This window comes from Taudactylus pleione, unplaced genomic scaffold (assembly GCF_031769625.1).
Source record: "Taudactylus pleione unplaced genomic scaffold, aTauple2 ptg000349l, whole genome shotgun sequence".
NCBI lineage: Eukaryota > Metazoa > Chordata > Amphibia > Anura > Myobatrachidae > Taudactylus > Taudactylus pleione.
Window position 1 is genome coordinate 1,089,131 of NW_028284750.1, and position 22,016 is coordinate 1,111,146.

The window sequence follows — 22,016 nt, forward strand, 5'->3', positions numbered from 1 at the left end:
GTTGTCCTGTGAGAACTAGACGACCCGAAGGAAGACTGTCCTTTTGCTCGTCCCTGAGGACGAAAGGACCGAAAAGACGACTGCCTAGACTTCAACATAGCTGTTGATGGCAGACCTGCAGATTTTGAAGCTTCCAGAGTAGCTATCTTATCTAATTCTGCTCCAAAAGTATATTCCCAAAAAAAAAAAAAAAAAAAGGAAAGGATTCCAGAGCCTTCCTTGATCCTAAATCTGCTTTCCAGGAACTTAATCAAAAGGGCCCTACGAGCAACAACCGAAGTTGCCTATGCTTTAGAAGCCAGGAGCCCAGCATCTATTGCAGCTTCTTCCAAATAGGCGGTCACTTACCGTATGTGGGAGATATAGGTCAGCTGTTCTCTGGTAGCATAAGGTAGAGTATCTTCCAATTCCCCCATCCATTCTTCAACAGCCTTGGCTACCCAAGCCCCAGCTGGTCGAGAAACAGCTACAGATTATGAAAATACTGCCTTAAGACATTATTACATTTTTCTATCTGTAGGAGCATTAAGAGAATATGCTGACAGAATAGGCAACGTAGCATTCCTGACTGTGTGTGTCCACAGTAGGAGGGATTTCCCACTTATAACATTCAGAAGCTGGGAAAGGATACAATGATGCTAATCTTTTCGTAACATGGAACAGTTTATTCGGGTTACTCCATGTTTCTTCCATAAGTTTAGTGAGCTGCTCAGATTTAGGAAACTCAGCTTTTACCACCATCTGGTGTTTAAACACTGGAGCCTTCTTTCTAGGAGCTGGTTCATCATCCTGCATATTTAGGAGTGATCTAATTGCCCCCACCAAAGAAGGGACATCCACTGTAGAAGGACGGTCCTCCTCTCCCGAGCTAGACCCTGGAGAAGAACCCGGCGCATCATCGGATTTCTCCGAAGATGCGTCTGAATCTATATGCTGAGCAGACTGCTAAAAGGATAACCTCCGCTTAGGCGCCTTAGTGGCTACCGGTCTGTTCGCAACAGCCGACTGAGCCATATTCTGACTTGAGTGGGCATAAACATCCACCCAGGAAGAGTGTAAAGGAGGGGCAGATATAGCCTGCTGTGGATATCCCATTAAATGAGGCAGTGTGGGAGTAGCCAAACAATCCACTAGCTGCGTCATCACCTGAGACAAGAGGACACCGGAGATGGCTCCTATACAGGGGCTGGTATACTGGACTGGACTGGTGAGGTGGTGCTTTAAAACAGACATCACACAAACTATCCTTATAAAGTTCTGAGGGGACAAGCTCACCAAACGGGATGTACTGTACATGAAACCAGCACAGGGGCTCCAGCCTCCTGTTTCGCCTTACCTTTTGACATATCAATTATAAAGGTAACAATGCAATGTAATGTGATAGCCTTCATGTGAATGTGAAGTACCTAGGAAAACTCCCACACACCTGTAACAGAGGTATGAGGTGAAAAAAAGAAAAGAAAAGTGTGATGGCTATAACAGGCAGTCAGAAAATAAAAGGCAGTATCACCACAGTAGCTAGCAAACAGTTACATACAATGCATATGTAATTAAGTTGCCAAAGACCCTGTATCAACTACTCAAACACAAGGCATATATAGAGCACTATATACCTTACCCAGAGGAGAGGTATACAGGGAGACTGACCCAAACCCCGTCTCATATGCACGAGGAGGGTAGGAGGAACGACCCAGACGCGGGAAAACCTTTGATGGTCTGCATATGGGTCGGAGCTGCTGGGGGAGTGCCTACCTCCCCCAAACTGCATCAACCAGCCGGGTATGCTGGCCTCATGGCAGCATAAGCATCTGCTGCTGATTCCCGGCAACAGGCGATAAGACCCCGATGGTCTAGTGAGGGAGCGGATGGCCCCGGGCCCTCACTGCAGCGGCTTCCGGTGAGTCTCCAGCACCGAAAGCAAGGACTGCCGCACACAATTCCCCATAAGTCCGGGTCCCAGCATCGCTGCTAGCAAGCTCTGCCATGCCTCGCTGAAATCACCAGAGACGTCCCCTTTGTTGTGGCCCGGCGGAGGTAGACTGAGTCGCAGTGCATGCGTCTTAAATCAGACGCTCAGCACTGCTAACTTAAAAACATAGAAATAAAATAAAACCTAAAATAAAAGCTTGGGACTGCCTGAGCAGTCCCGTTACAAAGGTGCATCTGAATCCTGCAGCACCACACAACTGAATGCCTGGGAGCGGGGTATATGTGGAGGAGGACCGTGAGGCATCCTGGGAGCTGAAAGCTTAACTGTTTGGTGCCTGGATCACTCCAACCACATTATTCCCATTGTATCCTTGTGGATCCCTATGGACCCTGAAGAAGAAAACTCCATTTACAAATCTTTTTGCAGTGGACCTTCTCCTTATAGTCTGCATCCACCGAGCTCCAATACTATGCATCTGTTTTCCCGTTGCTCTGTGTTGTCCTGGCCGTGGGGCCTCCCTCCCACTCGGATGCTGGGTTGCAGCACCTACTCCTCTCCAGCCTGCTGCCCCGCTGGTTGCACTGTTTTTTTTCAGCACTCGACAGCTCTGTTGGGCTATTCCTCGTGAGCCACTGATCTAGTGATGCTGTTACACTGCCAGACTCTGTTGCTTTGGTTCCATGCAGGGGTCTCCTGCTTGCCGCCATCTTAAGTGTGGATGCCTGCAACGCAGTAAATCCTGCTGCTGTGACTGGAACCACTTCTCCTTCTGGCTACCCTCTAGAGCAGGCCTGGCCAACGTGTGGCTCTTCAGCTGTTTATTATTATTTTTGGAAGTCTCCTTGTTGCCCCTTTGCTCCTGGGCTGGATTCACCATGGCCTTAGGGTACACGGGTGTAGCTGCACTAATTTTCCTTTGTTGGGGTGTGTTAGGTAGCAAGTGTAGTTAAGGGGAGGAGCAGGAGCGGATTTACCGCTAACCAACCTAGGCGTCCACCTAGGGCTTGGCGGGTCCAAAGAGGCCCGTGTCTGGGGCCTGAAATTCCGCCCTGCCTATCACAAATGCAGGCTTCTCTTCTTTTTGTAATGTTTTACAGAGGCTCCGTTACTGTGCCTCTGTAAAACATGTCCTAGAGGAGCACCGCACGACATACTGACGTCATATTGCCCCGCCCCACTCTTTTGTATCTCTGACAGTGCACAAGCCCAGGCTCAGCCCAGCCCCAGCAGTGAAGTGAGGACCGGACACCGGAGTAATTAAAGCAACTGCAATTACAGTGATCAGATGCAGGGCTTCCCGCATGGCCTTCCTGCACCTGTAAACGTCGGTATCGCCGCAGCGCTGTCCTTATAACAGTGCAAGGATACTGATAGCAGATACTGGGGAGCAGAGAGGAGCAGAAGAGTGAGGAGCTGATGAGCGTTTTGTGCTACAGGTGTCTCCAGAAAAAGGGGAAGGTGGGTGGGGGGTTATTTGGAGGGGACTGGGGAGATGGGAAGTGTCTACATTGCTATTATTTTTTCTAATCGTGACAGTGACATAGAGGTATATTTATTAGCATTTTGACACACATGCCAATATATGATTATACATTGTAGTATAACCAGGCTCAGTAAAGTATACCCAGGCTCAGACTGTCTATTGAAATTTCTTGTGTGAGGGAGAGGGGGTGTTTGATGTTTTCCACACCCACCTGCTCCTACAGGGGATGTGTGGGAGGGGGGATGTGTGGGAGGGGGGCTGTGGGTGGGGGGAGGTGAGTGGGGTCCGCGGGGAGGGGATGGAGTTTGTTTGCTGCAAGCATATGAAGACTGTGTGGTCGATTCAGACCCAGACACTAAGCAGCGCTCCCTCGCATCCAAATGGGGCCGGGTATGCATATTCCGCGATCGCACTGTCTGGTGTAAGGACACCCTGTAAGTCTTAGAGAGCGACGGCAGTGCGAACGCACACCGGTATAAAGCTGCCCACTTTTCTTTCTTAGCACACGTCATCTCCAGGAAGTGTATGATTATTCAGAACCATTAGGAGCCATCGGAACAGCACGCAGCGCCACTCCCCCGTTTACAAGCACCTTCTCCCGTTACCACCCACAAACGGCGCTATCACTCAAAGTAGCGTCCAGTCTGTGTACTACGAGCACACAATTCCCGGACGCAGTGACTGGTTCGCGCATGCGTATTTTGTCACATACGCCTGCACAGACAGACTATAATCGCCCATAGCTTAGCGACTGGGTCTGAATCGGGCCCCATGTCTTCTTGTGCTGTGTGAATGTATAATAAATTAATACTTCTGTGTCAGTAAGTGGTGTCAGTGAGTGTGTATGTCAGTGTCAATAAGTGCGTGTCAGTAATACCTCTTTCAGACAGAAAAACAAATTATTGGGTCATACATTTCTACCCGGTAATTTGCTGATCAACACAGGTCCTTTTTCTGTCTCAAAGGGTCAACCCTTGTCGAAAATCCCAGTTTGAACCAGGAATTTACCAGGGTCAGAGACCCGGGAATTTCGACCCTGGTTGACCCTTTCAAACAGAAGAAATACCCGTGTAAATCAGAAAATTACCAGGTTGAAATGTTTGACCAGGTAATTTGCTCTTCTGTCTGAACAGGGGTTCAAGTTGGGACTGGCAAAACGACCCGGTACGCATATCCCGGGTAAAAGCCGGCTTTTTAGCATTTTTTTTGTCTGAAAGTGGCATAAGTGGTGTCAGTAAGTGTGTGCGCCAGTAAAAGTTATTGGTCAGGAAGTGCTCTCTGTATCAGTGAGTAACATCTGTGTCCGCATGTGTCTGTGTCTGTTAGGGGTATCTGTGTCAGTAAGGGGTGTTTGTCAGTAAATATGTATTTTAATGTGGCGTCAGGGGTATCTTTCAGTGTGTGGTATCTGTCAATAAGTGGGTGTGTGTGTCAGTAAATGTTTGTATCAGTGTGTATTTTGTCAGTAAGTGTTATCTGTCAATAAGGGGTGTCTGTGTAGGGAAGTGTGTCTGTAAGAGGTGTATGTCTGTCACTAAGTATGTTTGTGTCAGTAAGAGGTGTGTGTAGGTAAGTGTGTCTGTCACTAAGTATGTTTGTGTCAGTAAGAGGTGTCAGTAAGTGGTGTCTTTATCAGTAAGGTGTGTCAGTAACTTTGTATGTGTCAGAAAGTGTGTCTGTATCAGTGTCAGTAAGGAGTCTGTGTCAGAAAGGGGTGCTCGTATAAGTAAGGGGTGTCTATGTCAGTAAGGCAGTGTGTGTGCGTGCAGCTACTGTAAGGGTCAGTGCATGTATGTATGTGGCTATGGGGGCAGTGTGTGTGTGTGTGTGTGTGTGTGTGTGTCAGACTCTCCAACATGACCCCTTCCATCCGGTACAAAAGCTCTGCTCCTGGATTTCTCTCTTAATTGATGATTGCAGCCACTTGTGGTGATACATCTGTCTCATCTATTAACAAGCTCAACACAGGTGTCTGCAATCATTAATTGGTTGGGAAGCCCAGGAGCAGAGCATTTTGTACCAGATGGAAGGGGACATGTTGGAGGGTAGGGTGTGTGTGTGCGCAGCTATGGGGGCTGTGTGTGTGTAAAATTGCATGCAGATGAGGGAGTGGGGCCCCAAACTGATAGCTTGCTTAGGGCGCCATGAGGTCTAAATCCGCCTCTGGGGAGGAGTTATAGTTGTTTAGGAATCCAGGTATGGGGTCTGGTATACAGGGTGGGTGTTTGGTTTTCTGTGTCGATGCCCATGCTCTAGAGATAATGGCTGATGTGTATTTTTTATGTTTAATTTCTATTGATCTGGTGCATGTTTGTTTTACAACTGTTTGATGGAGCAAGGTTAATGTCAGAATGGCCCGATCTAGTGTTCGCTATCAAAAATGTCACTATCTCAGTCATGCTAAAAATATTCCGTATTTCGGAATATTTGGATATGGGAGACTAAACCTGTACACTTGTTCTCATATGTACCAAATTTTAGTATTGTTACTTGTCGTTTTACACATCTCTCATGCATACTTGCCCACTTTTGAAAAGTAGTTTCAGGGAGATCATTTACAATAGTAGCAAGTGCCACACCGTTGAGGGGCTTAGCCAGCACCGCCCAAAGGCGTGTCCCACCTATTGGGTCTGTTCTAGAGTAAATTAAAATTACTGTAAAGACTTGACACTAAGTCACTAAAATATTCTGTATTGCTGACATGGTGGCAAATTGGTGTCGGTACATTTCCACATGGAGACAGGGGCATAAGGGGGCCTTGCAAAAGTAAATGTGGCAAAGAATATACTCCTCCACAACCATTCTAATTAAAATGCTTCAACCTTCAATTTTGTAATATATTGCTGACCACACAGCATTTCAGATGACATTTGTTGTGATCACCGGCACAAATTATATACAGTCAGGTGCATAAATATTGGGACATTGACAGAATTTTTATATTTTTGCCTCTATTCACCACCACAATGGCTTTGAAATGAAAAACAAAATGTGCTTTAACTGCAGACTTTCAGATTTAATTTGAGGGTAATTACATCCAAATCAGGTGAACGGTGTAGGAATTACAACGGTTTCTAAATGTGCCTCCCACTTTTTAAGGGGCCAAAAGTAATGGGACAATCAACTCAAAAGCTATTTCATGGACAGGTGTGGGCTATTCCCTCGTTATTTCATTAACAATTAAGCAGGTAAAAGGTCTGGAGTTGATTCTAGGTGTGACATTTGCATTTGGAATCAGTTGCTGTCGACTCTCAATACGAGATCCAAAGAGCTGTCACTATCAGTGAAGCAAGCCATCATTAGGCTGAAAAATCAAAACAAACCCATCAGAGAGATAGCAAAAACATTAGGTGTGGCCAAATCAACTGTTTGGAACATTCTTAAAAAGAAAGAACGCACCGGAGAGCTAAGCAACACCAAAAGACCCGGAAGACCACGGAAAACATTATTTCCCTGTTAAAGAAAAACCCCTTCACAACAGTTGGCCAAATCAAGAACACTCTCCAGGAGGTAGGTGTATATGTGTCAAAGTCAACAATCAAGAGAAGACTTCACAAGAGTGAATATAGAGGGTTCACCACAAGATGTAAACCATTGGTGAGCCTCAAAAACAGGAAGACCAGATTAGAGTTTGCCAAACAAAATCTAAAAAAGCCATTACAGCTTTGGAACAACATCCTATGGCAGATGAGACAAAGATCAACTTGTACCAGAGTGATGGGAAAAGAAGAGTACGGAGAAGGAAAGGAACTGCTCATGATCCAAAACATACAACCTCATCAGTGAAGCATTGTGGTGGTAGTGTCATGGTGTGGGCATGTATGACTGCCAATGGAACTGGTTCCCTTGTATTTATTGATGATGTGACTGTTGACAAAAGCAGCAGAATGAATTCTGAAGTGTTTCGGGCAATATTATATGCTCATATTCAGTCAAATGCTTCAGAAGTCATTGGACGGCGCTTCACAGTGCAGATGGACAATGACCCGAAGCATACTGCAAAAGCAACCAAAGAGTTTTTTAAGGCTAAAAAGTGGAATGTTATTCAATGGCCAAGTCAATCCCCTGACCTGAATCCGATTGAGCATGCATTTCACTTGATGAAGACAAAACTGAAGGGAAAATACCCCAAGAACAAGCAGGAACTGAAGACATTTGCAGTAGAGGCCTGGCAGAGCATCACCAGGGATGAAACACAGCGTCTGGTGATGTCTATGCGTTCCAGACTTCAGGCTGTAATTGCCTGCAAAGGATTTGCAACAAAGTATTAAAAAGTGAAAGTCAGATTTAGGATTGTTTAGTTTGTCCCATTACTTTTGGCCCCTTAAAAATTGGGGAGGTACATATAGAAACCGTTGTAATTCCTACACCGTTCACCTGATTTGAATGTAATTACCCTCAAATTAAATCTGAAAGTCTGCAGTTAAAGCACATCTTGTTTGTTTCATTTCAAAGCCATTGTGGTGGTGAATAGAGGCCAAAATATGAAAATTCTGTCAATGTCCCAATATTCATGCACCTGACTGTAATAACACATCTTACTATACTCTGACACCTTAGCCCCCCCCACTGACATATCTCTGCAGTGCCAGACTGACATTAATACTAGATCTCCCTCTGCCACATTCACATTAAGCCCTTAACTGACTATTTTTTTTTTCTAAAAACTGCTCCAAAATTGTCGTTTGTTTTTTTTAGTGAATTAAGTGAGGAACATCCTTTTTAAAATGGTTTCATTAAAAAAGAAAAAAAAAAAAAAAAAAATTTTTTTTTTTTTTTTGCAGATAGTTTTTTCAAATACCGTAACACCAGAACCACCATTGGAACATCGGAACCATCGCAACGTTCAATTTGAGACCAGATCCAGGCACCAGATATGTAAGGGGAGTGAGGGGGGGAAGTTTAATTAATTTTCCCCAGCGGCTGCTCAGTTCTGCAGGCGCTGGGTAGGGGGTCCTGCTTTGCTGACCGATCAGCAGTGATCGGCAGCTCAACAGACAAAGGGGGAGAGGGTGTTGACAAGCAGAGGGACCGGAAGGTCCCTCTGAGAGCAGCAGCTGCGGGAAGATTCTCTTCCTGCAGCTGCCCTCATGTTTATCTGTCTGGATGAAATTTGACGTCCAGTACAGATAAATAACTGCCTGGTGTGGACAGAAGCTTACGTCCATGCCAGGCAAGTGGCTAATAGATCCCCCCATTCACATTAATAGAACCCCCCCACACACATCAACATTAATAGAATCCCCCCCAGATTCAGAAAAATATAACCCCCCCCCCACAGACTCACGTTAAAAGAGCCCCCAAAAACAGATTCACATTAATAAAACCCCACACACAGAGATTGTCATAGAATCCATCAACTGGGACAGGCTGGGCCTGGGCTGTAACTGGAAACTCTTGTGGACAGACTGCAAACACCTCTGTATGAGAATCCTTTGATTTGAATGTGGGGTCAAGGTCCTCTGCAATATTCCTGGGTGATCGGAGCTTGGTCTGGTCAGGGCCACCTTCTATTGTTGAAAACTCTGCTTGCTCAGGGGGGCGACACTCAGTCGGTGATGCCAGAACTTCAAAGTCCAACCGTCCTTAGTTACAAGAAGGCACATCATTCTTCATTCCTATGCTCCTCCGGTCAGTGAAGCTACAAATGCTGCCGTCATCATCGCTGTCCTCGTGCATTAGTAGAACCCTCCACACATTCACATTAATAGAACCCGCCAACACAGATTCACATACACACACACACACACACACAGGTTCTCAACACACACAGGTTCTCAATAATAGATCAACTCACCTCTCCTCTCCTGCAGCACTGACATCATAGATCTTTCTGGAGCTACAGTGAGCTCTGAAACGCTCACAGCTCCTCAGTGAGTTCGGCACCGGCTCATCCTCCATCTGTCCTCCGTTATGGCTGGGCTTACCAGGGAATGCTGGGAGCATTGGTCTCTCCCAGAAGTCTGTGTTTGGCCCATGTTTCAGCTCTGCACAGTAGGCGAACTTGGGAGACCTCTCCGGGCTCCATAGCAAACAGACTACCTGCCCCTGCGTTTTCCTGTATTCAAGCCCGGGCCCAGCCCCATCGCGCAGTGCAGTCAGTATGTTCTGCGGGAGCAGTGGGGAAAGCAGGGGTTTGCATATACTTTGCGGGGTAGCAGGAGCTCCCATCTTAATTCGGGAGGCTCCCGTGGACAGTGGGAGGGTAAGCAAGCATGGTCTCATGCACATTTTGCTGATCTGGGTGTATCTTTCAAAATTCTACAAAATAAACAATTAAAAAAAAAATGTTCTAAAAACAGAAGCCTAACTTGTGGCCTTCGTTTAACATTACAAGCCGTAACAAAAGAATGTATAGTACAAATTTTAAAGCAACTGAAAAACACACATCTAAATATAAAGATAGGATAGATAGGATATAACCATCTCACCTTCCCCCCAACCTCCCTTAATTTTCAATTTACTGGTACTGATGGATGCCTGGAACAAGCCTACGCCATCTCCAATCCACATAACCAATAGAAAATGACAGGCTATATGGAATAACATAGTAAAGTTGTACTATTTCCATAATGATTGCCCTTGGTAGATCTCCATCTTACTTCCTATTTAATTTATGTTAAGAGTAAAATCAAAGAAAATCAAGTGGTGCTCATGGAAAGATGCGGCTGGACACTGTGTAACCAGAGCAAGCAGTTACCAGACAATCACTGCAGCACAGCATTCACTACACAACACAGCAAGTGATGTCCCCTTTCTGCTATATCACTGGAAACCTTGTTAGAACAATTAGAGCACCTCAACTCCTACCGGATAACAGACCATATATAGAGATGGTAAAAACGTATTGGTGAAAAGAGAACATCCTCTCTATACCGAAGGGCTTCGTAACATCAGGAACAATGGGATTGGAGCTCCAGGGAGGTTGCTGGTGACCATTCCTGTGGGACTTTGTTGTTTGTTTATGTTTTAAGTTATCCGGGAGGAACTGAGACACTTCATATGTTCCACATTTGTACAAGATACACTATATGGTTGATTTTACTGTGTAGATTGAATTAAAATATAATTTTTAGAAGGGTAAATGAGCTAGATACATTTTCCATTCCTTTTTTAAGTGCTATCTTCCCATATCATCAGTAAAAGGAACAGTACAGTACACTTTCACATCACTTCAAGAGGGATACTCTGAGAGGCGGGGTACAATTATATAAAGGGTGAGCAGAATACTGACCCCTATCTCCACCACGAAAGGTCTTCTACGCCTTCATTGCTTTTTTCTGGCTCCATTTAAAGGGACCTGTAAGACTCACATTTTTGACTTCTCCAATATCCACTTGGTGTGCGGATTTCTTACAGGGTGGAATTTCTATTATACAGTTTTATACTATGTATATTTTCACCGGATGTTTTTTAGGGATACAAACATTATGTTGGTGGTCAAAATGTCGACATGCAGTAAGTCAACTACATCATGTCCTTATGTAGCTTATGTTGACAGAGTATACATGCTCATTATGCCGACATGAACGAAATGGACTTATAAAATTTTGACTTGGAAGATTAAAGTACACAGATGTGTCCTTGCTCATCTAGCCTCAATACGCCAGCGCGACATGCCTGACGTGAGTAACCTGCCAGGTCCCATGCAATTCTGGTAACTTGCATCTTTTTTTGCCGAAAGTTCATCTAAGTCACAATGTAATGCGTCTAGGACGTACCAGGAGCCTGTGCTGAGTAATTTGATATGTGACACTTCTATGCAACGGAGACTGTAAAGGAAATAAGCTGCAGACGCTGCATTGTAGTACTTCACATGCTGATTTAGTCACACGCACAAGTGTCATATCAAATTAACCAGCAGTGTCTCCTGGTGCAACCATCGGTGTCCATGTAACCTGAACAATACAGCCATCAATCATATACTCACATTTTCAGGATCCTAGTCAGGAGCGTATCTATAACGGGTGCAGGATGTGCAGGGCACACGGGCTGCTGGGCAGTGGGGCCCACACCGCACACCCTGCACCCAAACTTCCAAATACTTACCTCTCCGAAGTCCCACGTCGGCTGGAGAGGCGCTACACAGAACGCCTGGAAAGTGGTCGCAGCGGCCACTTTCCCGCATTCTGGGCATGCACGGTAGGGAAATCACCGGGAAAATGGCTGCCGCGCCATTTTCCCGATGTACTGCGCATGCGCAGTAGAATCCGGGGACAGACTAGTGCCCAGAGACTACTGAATGTGTCAGTACGCCGCGGCCGCCAGAGAGATAGGCGTGGGCCCCGGATGGTGAGTGAACACAGGACCCCTCCTCTCTAAATTTGCCCTTGTTCCTAGTACCAAAATAGATGAACCAGTACTACACAAAAGTCAGAGTATACGGACACATTAGATCATCTCTGTGTGACCCGCAGGTTCTCGATCCAGGCGATTAGGATCTCACACACATTAATGATAAATAAGATGAAGCTCTGCTATAGTGTCCAAATGCCAAATGACCAGTGTGACAATTTTTTTCTCCTCTTCTGTACAAGTAATATAAGGTTACTTACTGGCTCCCGACCATCCATGGCTTCCATCCATAGCCGTCTGTCCTCTTCGGACAGAGCTTGCATTGTTAATGAAGTGGGTCTGTAAATAATAGGAGACCGAAAATCAAATGGCTATTTTATTAATGTAGAGGATGTAGAACATCACAGGACCAATCTAGCAATAATGGAGGTAGTTGCCCAATCAAATGTGTTGCCAAAAATTCAGAATACATGTTTTGAAATGAATGGCCTAATGTGCTACTAGTTACAGGAAGCAGCACTTTGGGTTGTGTGATGATAAGGATCTAGTGCCAGCACTGCACAAAAGACACCATCTCTGTCATCTAGCAGGAAATTACACTGTGCCATATAAGAGATTTAAGGTGTGTATCCTCTTATAGACATACAAACGAGAGCACGATTACAACATTGCAATCGTGCTGTCGTTTGTATGTCTAGTGATGTGCCTAGACTGTACATCTACTCGTTCAGTCCAGGCACATCCATCATCCCCGTAAATGATGAACCTGACGGGATCGTCAGGTTGACCAGCATGTACGGGCGATGATAGATGGCAAAAACGACCAGCGGGCACGCGCATCGCTGGTCGTTTTTGTCATTTACATGTCCGATTTGCGGGTGATTTGTGGGGGAGAGCACGACAACGATGTCGTTATCGTGCAATCGCCTGTCAAAATCGCCTAGTGGATACCCGCCTTAACAAGGAAAGACATTCCAGGAACCTGGCTTGACAGAATTACAATTTTGTGGAATTTAGAGACACATAGGGCTAGATTCAATTAGGCTAGATACTTACCATGCAACGAAAAAGGCTTGTAGCCTCAGACTTTTACACTAGGAGCTATTCAATTGCAAACCCGTTTTCTCACATGGCTAACGCATGTTAATACATAGATTCCAAAATAAGGGTCCGGAGCTATGGGTTAACGAGTTTTGCGTGGCCGCAATAAGGGCATAAAGTCCTGCTTACTGTTGACTTCTGTATGAGCCTCAGGAGAGGGTGAACAGAAATCCGAGGTAAGTACAGTCCACAATAACGCTACACTCCAACAAAGTAGAATGATATTAAGTGGAAGTAGGTTAAATTGAAGAGCAAAATAGGTTCTACACTATTATTGTGAGGGATGGCTATAAAATCAGTCTAGCAATCTAGCAAAACTCAATACATACATATCCGCACACAAAGAGAAAGATATAAATATTCATACATACATAGAAGATGGGGGTGGGAATCATGCTCATGTTACAAACCTCATATACTGTATTTTTAATTTAAAATGAATAGAAAAATCATCATATGCATTAATGTTGTGTTACTACAACATATTAAACTTTCTTGTCCAACCAGTATCATTAAGCAATGAAGTGCCAAACAACCTCCTATTTAAAATTACATGATGATATAAAAACACAATTTATTTCTTCTTTTATATAGCATGCCCCTTTTGCAAGGGGGATAACTGCAATTTTGCCTCTATTGGACTGCATTGGGAGAGCCGCACTACACACATCGTCCCTCCAGCAGCTGGGCACCAGAGTGAACTTATTCCATTATGAGCCATAGGTAAGCAACGCATATTTGTATTAAAAAAAGACCCCGCAGTACGGAACATTTTAGTTAACAACTTTGTATCAAACATGTGGCTCTCACAAAATATTAGAGATTATCGCAAGGTGGTTTGATTTATGGAGCATACACACTGTCAGATTTGTCAGATGAACGACTGAACGATCTGAACTATTTCATGAACGATTTGACCAACGATTTGAACTATGAACGATTTCTGACTGCATTAAAATGAATGGAATCGTCCAAAACTAACTGCGAACACATCAGATGTCAGATATCGTTATCTGACCATCGGGAGAGCGCATTGTTCATCGTTTATCGTTCAGACATGTTAGATTTTTTCTTCAGATATGAACGATTTTTTAAATTGTTATCGTTCAGATCTGAAGAAAAATCTGACCATGTGTATGCACCATTACAGTGTTCATTTTGAGTGGATGGTGATAAGTTTTAAAATACTGTTTACATATATAAATAAAAATTCACTTTAAGTGTTTTTTAAAAGAGATTTCTTTATTATAATCTGTGTATGTATATTCAGAATCTTTATTACAAGGAAATTTGTATTGTAGAAACAGGCAGGTTTTTAATTATATACAGCATGGACTAGGGGGTCTATTTACTAAGCTTTGTTAGGAGCTAAAGTGAACAGAGGTAAGGTACCAGCCAATCAGTTCCTAACTGCCAAGTCACAGGCTGTGTTTGCAAAATGACAGTTAGGAGCTGACTGGCTGGTACCTTACCTCAGTTCACTTTATCTCCTAACAAAGCTTAAATAGACCTCACAGTGTTTGTTTTCACTTTCTGTATTCATACTGGTCAGCAATCCCATAGATTGATACTGCACCATCTTAAGGCCATTATTTTATTACAATTGACATTACTGGCAGCTTTGTGACTGTGTTATTGTTTACACTTGTGGAGTGATACAACTTTGGCTTTGTGATGAGGTTTTTATCACAGTTGGAAATATATCAGGCATTAGGTGTGTGGTCTTAGGGAAATAATGCATGGCCATGTGAGCTAGTGTATCCAATCATGTTGATGGGATCTGTCTTCCTCAGGGACATATGGAGATCAGTTCAAATGGCTGTTGGTCACCCGCCCCCCTGTCATTCATTGCCTGTATCATGATGTTATACGTAATACTTCCATTATCTACTGAAACTGAGTGCTGGTCGTACACTTTGTCTGTGAGGGATGATGCGAGTGTTGTGAAAAAAAAAATTATATATATATTATAATATATATTACACACACATCTACACAAGAGCAATTTAATCTCGCTACAGCCCCTAGCATCTCATAGCAACCTACGCCATGTCACCACATCTCACCAGAGCCCTCCGCTACATCTAGCAACAGCCTCCTGCTTCTCACCACAGCATCCCACTGTATATTTCACCACAGCCTCCTGCATCTGACCAGTGTCACCACAACCTCCACTGCTACTGCCCTGTAGCTTGCTAGGGCCCGGCCACTACTCAGATATGCTGGGAAGAGCAGGAGGATCATGCATGAGGGATTTGTATTGAAGCTACCTTAACAATTATCAGCAGCAAGTCCCCAATGCATATTTATGCAGCCTCCATGCGCACCCCTCCCCAGCTGCTGAACATGGCGATGAGCAATGTCCACTTTGCACAATGTACCCCGTATTACCTGGGCTTCCTGTTGAGCTTTCTTACAGTGGTGCACCTGGCTGTGAAGAGCACTGGCTTCCATGGGAGGTGCCTCCTGTTCACCGAGGGCTGAGCGGAAACATCATGCTGGAAAGTGAGCACTTCATGGTGGAGGAGTGGTTACCAGAGTTTGTCTGCAGATTCAGTGTAGGAATGGAATCGGAATGGTTACTAACCATCGATGGTTTTGTTTTGATGGTAGCGGCCCAATGTTTGTCACCATCGAATGGAAATCATTTGATGGCATTCAGATGGTGGTTTGCCTTTATTCATTTTCTGATGGCTATGCCTTCCCTGGCTTCTTCCTGACACCTGTATCTGCATCAAGGTATCTTCATGGCATCAAGGTATCTTCATGGGTTCGTTGGAAGCAGTCGCTCACACTGGCTTGAAAAAGATACCACCAGGGTATTGAAACGCGTTGGCATGGAGGAGGTTTGCACAAGTGACGATTGAAGAGATCCAGTTTGGTGGCCATAAGAACTCTTTGGTCGTCTGGTTTATCATTGCACTACTGCTCTATTTGTCTACTGCTTTACTGAAGACTAACCGAAATGGTGACAGTCCAATCTGATCTTAACATTGTTATATGTATTTTAATCTGCGTGTTTGGTGTATAATAAATACAGTGTTACATTATCCGGAGTCTTTTTCTCCATTTATATATGAAAGCCAGAGGAACACAGAGGTCACAAACGAGGGGAAGATTGACAAATAGAGATCTTACAAGTCATGACCGCGACTTGTAACAATTGTTTCTGTCTCTCACTCGGTCTGCCTCAGACGTGACCCTGCTCAGTCCCAGACTTCCTTTCCTTTCTAGGTTGATGCTAAGCAACAGGGCACATTGCTATCGCTGTCTGGCTCAGTTTCAGATGCTCGCTTGCTGTTTCAGCACCCTGGCCAGCAGCTTGGTGCATGATTTTTTTCTGTGATTTGCTTCACAAAAACTCTTGCCTGCTCGGCTCGCTTTTGTCACAAATAAATGGTTCATACACCTAAACCTTGTCATTATGCATACTATTCCCCTTTTTTACAACACATGATCTTTATGTCGGCTCTGTTTATATGTCCAGCATCATTGTTTCAATGTATTGTGCCTGGTTTTCTTTTTATGTCATCTATTTTACTTGCTTAAAATCAGCATGAATAAAACATCAGTATGTGTCAGCATTTGTGGGTGGTGACTATCTATCCTTATTCGTAGAAACCATCAGTGTTGCCTTCTGCTGAGCAGACTCTGGCTCTTTTCCTTACACTGTGTGAACGTATTTTCAGCGTTTATACACTATGTACCATGATCGTAATAGGAGACTAATATTGGACTTACATACTTTTGCCACTTTTGGTATCGTGCATTGATGATGTTAGATTTGTGTCATTTACTGTTTATTCTCATGTCTTATGATGCCGTGCTATGCAATTAGGTGGTGGGTATATGTCACTTTTTTATTTGGTCTTTGTTTCCCTGTCAACTGAAGCTGGATGTGTGGTGTGACATCACGTAAATCCCCGGAAGTAACGGGGACGCCATTTGGCGGATTCTTCACTTGGGTGAGATGCTATTTAAGGTAAGCATGGTTTTCTATGTAGTATCCTTGATAAAATATATAATAAATATCTGAAACGTTGGAGTAAAGGGAGAGAGTCCAGTTTACAAGATATTCAAAGCCCAGGAGTGCCGCTTGGATTTTTGAGTGTGTAAGCCGGCGTGTCCGTACTTGGTGAGCACCCGGGTATTTTGTATTTTTTAGTGGAGTGCCGGTCCAATTGTGGTGTATGTATGTATGTATGTATGTATATTTATTACACACCATCAAATTGCAGTTGTGTGTATATAAGACATGTATGCTAGTGTAAGAACTAGCAAATAATTGGGGTCCCTTAACAGGCTGCAGGCTTAAAAGTTTTGATCAGAATATGAACAAAATCCCCATGCTTTTATTTGCCAGTTACACACAGATTTGCAGTATTATAGAATATATATATATATATATATATATATATATATATATATATATTATATATAAAAAGTCAATAAAGCCAGCACTCCACATGAAAGCTGAATACTTGCCCCAGTGCCATCTCAGGTATGGGTGACCTTGCAGGCAGAACAGAACACAACAGCGGCACTCAAGGGACTTCAAAAACTAGACTCAATACACACTGGTAGTTTCAACATTTCAATCAATGAAGGCTTATCAAAAACTACCAGTGTGTATCTACTTTTTGAAGTCCCTTAAGTGCCACTGTTGTCTTCTGTAATTATATATATATATATATATTTTGCACTGATGGCAAAAAATTTTGTTTGCATATATGGCATTAAAACTGCCACACAGCTGGTACCATGCACAATATGGGTTTAACGAATAAACATATACATATATATATATATATATATATAATTATACACTCACACATATTTTATATCTCAGATACAGAGGGGATGGGCTGAGTGGAAACACACATGCATGCAGCACTGATAGTAGATAATATTCCTAATGCGCATAATAAGAAACCAGCCCTGTGGAGTATACAAGTATCGTACACACACACTCAGCGTGGACAGCTGACAAAAGCCAGAGTAAAATGGCCTTTCAGCAGTCTTGCAAAGTGTTTCCCTTTGGCTTATTAAAAGCCTGATAAGAGATAGCTAGTCTGGAAAAAATGCTGGTTGCAAATCCAATTACTTTAGAGATAGAACTGTAATACAAATAAAGTAAAACTGCTCCAAAAGATTACTTGTCAAAATTAAAACAAAGCGGAAAAATATATCTGGATTAAAAAAAAAACAAATCCTCAAAAGTATTAAACACTTCAGTAGGTTATTAATTATATATTAAGTACAAAATATAAGACTTAACTTTAATGTATTCCATCGTCTTTAAAGAGAGGAAACACCTAAAAATACTTAATACAGATTAGAATTTATTCGATCTAATGACCCACACATCCCGACCTTAATGGTCCAGAGCAGTGGTTCTCAAACTCGGTCCTCAGGACCCAACACAGGTCACGGTTTCCAGGTCACCCAGCAGGTGCACAGGTGTGTTCATTACTCACTGACATTTCAAAAGATCCACAGGTGGAGCTAATTTCACTTATGATTCTGCCAGGAGACCTGCAAAACATGCAGCGTTTGAGGTCCCGAGGACAGAGTTTGAGAACCTGTGGTCCAGACAGTCTACAAAAAAAAGTGTTGTTTAAACTTAACTTATTAGGACATGGGATGGCACAACACACCATGCTGTGCAGATCTTTGGACCTATAAAACCCCTCTTTTGATTTTTACAGACTATACACTATATAACAGGTTGATCAGCATGAAGTGCTGGATTAAAAAACACAACCAAATGATTGGCTAATTGCTCTAGGCCAAACATTCTTCAAAAAACAAGTATATACTCAGGATAGCCAGGTCCAAATTTTATTTACTTGGAGAACTCAAATTTTTATCAGCTGTGAAGTGTGCCTTTGATTGGGATCCAAAAAAAAGATGGTTTCCAGAATCCAGTTGATGCCACGTTAGAGGATATTTATTCAATTATATATATTTGTCACAGAATTAATTTTAGACTACTAATTAATATTAATTCAATCTTAATTCAATCTTTGTCCAGAAACCAGTTTGGTTGGCCCATTAGCATTCGAAGATATCTAGCCATTTCACAAACAAAGACCACTTTCTGCCTGAGGCAAAGATCTATGGTAGTGTATAGTTGCCCATCACCGAGCGGACCCAGACGTAATCAGTTACTGTCCAACGTCATTCCTTACTATCCAAGTGGACATAAACCATGCCCGAAGCATGGTGAGCCAAATATTTTCTCTTGGTGGCCTTTAACTTTATGGGCATGGAACCGTACTCCCACCTCACTGGACGTCACATCCGGGTCCTTAGGACTAAGGGGAAATATAGACTACCAGAGATATACATCCCAAGCACATTCAAACTCACAAACACAAAAGGTTAGAATGAAGAACCATCCCCTTGGATAGCCACACCCACAGGTGAGGGTCAAAAGCTCAATATCAACACTCACGAGACACACACTCACTCACTCTGGCCAGCACAATGGTGCCAACCAACACCTTGAGGAAGCATGGACTCAGGGGCGTAAGTTCATCTCAATCATCCAAAGGTGAGTTAGAGTTTGCCTCCACCTAAAAAAAAACAAACAGGGATAACATATCTGGTGTGTTTGTAATAAATAATATATATTTTATTGTTTAGGGGTGTGCACCAGCCACTTTTCATGTTTTGGATTGGTTTTGCCAATATCACCCTTCCGTGTTTTGTATCTGTATTTAAAAAAAAAAAAAAAAAAAAAAAAACATAAAAACAGCTAAAATCACAGAATGTGTTTTTTTTTTTTTCTGGGTACCTACGCTATTATTAACCTCAATAATATTCATTTCCAATAATTTCCAGTCTATTCTGAACACCTCACACTATTGTTTTTAGGCCAAAAGGTTGCATCGAGGTAGCTGGATGACTATGCTAAGTGACACAAGTGGGCGACACAAACACGTGGCCCATCTACGAGTGGCACTGCAGTGGCAGACAGGATGGCAATTTGTACAACTAGGGCCCCAAAGAGTACATACTGCAAAGAAAAAAAAAAAAAAAAAGGTGCAAGATGGAATTGTCCTTGGGCCCTCCCGCCCTTATGTTGTATAAACAGGACATGCACACTTTAACAAACCAATCATTTCAGCGCCAGGGTCTGCCACACAACTGTGGCTGAAATGATTGGTTTGTTTGGGCCCCCACAAAACAAGCTGGCAATTAATCTGTCCCTCCACAGAAGCAAGATGTCGTCCTCATCCACAGATTCCTCCCCCTCTTCAGTGTTGTATACATCCTCATCCTCACAGAGTATTAATTTGTCCCCGCTGGAATCCACCACCACAGGTCCCACTGTACTTTCTGGAGGCTGGTCTTCCTGGAAGAATTGATAATTAATTTTGATGAAAATCATCTTCTCCACATTTTGTGGAAGCAACCTCCTATGCCTTTCGCTGACAAGGTTCCCGGCTGCACTAAAAACTCTTTCGGAGTACACACTGGAGGGGGGCAACTTAGGTAAAATAGAGCCAGTTTGTACAGGGGCCTCCAAATTGCCTCTTTCCGTCTGACCTGCCTACTTGGATGCTGTCACCGATGCAATCCTCCACCATTCTGTCAATGGTGACAGTATCATATGCCGTGACAGTAAACATGTCAGAAATTGTTGGCAGGTCCTTTAGTCCGGATCAGATGTCCAAACTTGGTCCTGCCTGCCCTGCATCACCGTTAGCGGGTTGCTTAGGATACCCAAGTTGTTTCCTAGCAGCCCCAGTTGCGGGAGAAAATGAAGGAGCTGTTGACGTGTCACATTCCACTTCAGCTGACCGTGTTTTCACCAGCAGGTCTTTGCACCTCTGCAGGCTTGTGTCCGCCAGAAAGACACCACGTAGGCTTTAAACCTGGGATCGAGCACTGTGGCCAAAATGTAGTGGACTGATTTCAACAAATTGACCACCCTCGAATCCTGGGAAAGCGAATAAAGGGCTTTATCCACAAATCCCACATACCGAGCAGAAACGCTCCGTCTTAGCTCCTCCTTTAATTTCTCCAGCTGCTTTTGCAAAAGCCTGATGAGGGGAATGACCTGACTCAAGCTGGCAGTGTCTGAACTGACTTCACACGTGGTAAGTTCGAAGGGCTGGAGAACCTTGCACAACACAAAAATCATTCTTCACTGCGCTTGAGTCAGGTGCATACCCCCTCCTTTGCCCATTTCATAGGTGGATGTATAGGCTTGAATGGCCTTTTGCTGCTCCTCCATCCTCTGAAGCTTATAGAGGGTTGAGTTCCACCGCATCACAATCTCTTGCTTCAGGTGATGGCAGGGCAAGTTCAAGAGTGTTTGCTGGTGCTCCAGTCTCAGGCATGCAGTCGCTGATGGCGAAAGTGGTCAGAAATTTCTCGGGCCACCCAAAGCATCTCCTGCACGCCCTTGTCATTTTTCAGAAAATTATGCACCACCAAATTTATTCTGTGAGCAAAACTTGTGACATGCTGGAATTTGCCCAGATGTAATGCCCGCACAATATTGGTGGCGTTGTCAGATTTCACAAATCCCCAGGAGAGTCTAAGTGGGGTAAGCCATCGGGCGATGATTTCCCTCCGTTTCTCTAAGAGGTTGTCAGCGGTGTGCTACACAGCGTAGCCTGCCTTGGAACGAGCTGACGTTTCTGAGATGCTGCTACTGGTGATACTGCTGTTGTTGCTGCGTAAGGCGAAACATCTACCCAGTGGGCTATCAGTCATCATATGGTCCTTAGTCTGCACTGTTCCACTTGTCCACATGTCCGTGATTAAGTGGACATTGGGTACAAGCGCATTTTTTAGAACACTTTTTCTGAAGTCTGCACATTCTTGGTATCGCCTGCCTAGTGAAGTGGAATCTAGATGGGATTTGGTACCGGGGACACACTACCTCCATCAATTGTCTAAATCCCACTGCACTAATGGCGGATACAGGATGCACGTCTAACACCAACATAGCTGTCAAGGCCTCAGTTATCAGCTTTGCAACAGGATGACTGCGGTCATACTTCATCCTCCTCGCTAAAGGACTGTTGCAGGGTCGATTGCTTAGTAAAAGAAGTAGTGGTGTTCCAACTTCCTCTCTGGGATGATGAACGACTCCCAGCAGCAACAGCAGCAGCAGGCGGCGTAGCAATGCAGGATCTTCTGGAGGAATCCAGGATAGGAGAGGAGTCAGTCATGCCAGTGACATCGCCT

The 22,016-nt window shown here is 43.8% G+C and overlaps 1 protein-coding gene across 7 annotated transcripts in view; it reads right to left on the minus strand.

Annotated features, from left to right (window-relative positions):
* Nucleotides 1–22,016, minus strand: part of ARHGAP26 (Rho GTPase activating protein 26) — a 629,130-nt gene that overhangs the window by 390,933 nt on the left and 216,181 nt on the right. For all 7 annotated transcript variants that reach the window (XM_088444111.1, XM_088444115.1, XM_088444112.1 and 4 more), the window contains exon 11: nucleotides 11,969–12,047. In XM_088444111.1, the coding sequence (XP_088300237.1) occupies nucleotides 11,969–12,047 (79 nt within the window). The remainder of the gene's footprint in view (nucleotides 1–11,968; nucleotides 12,048–22,016) is intronic.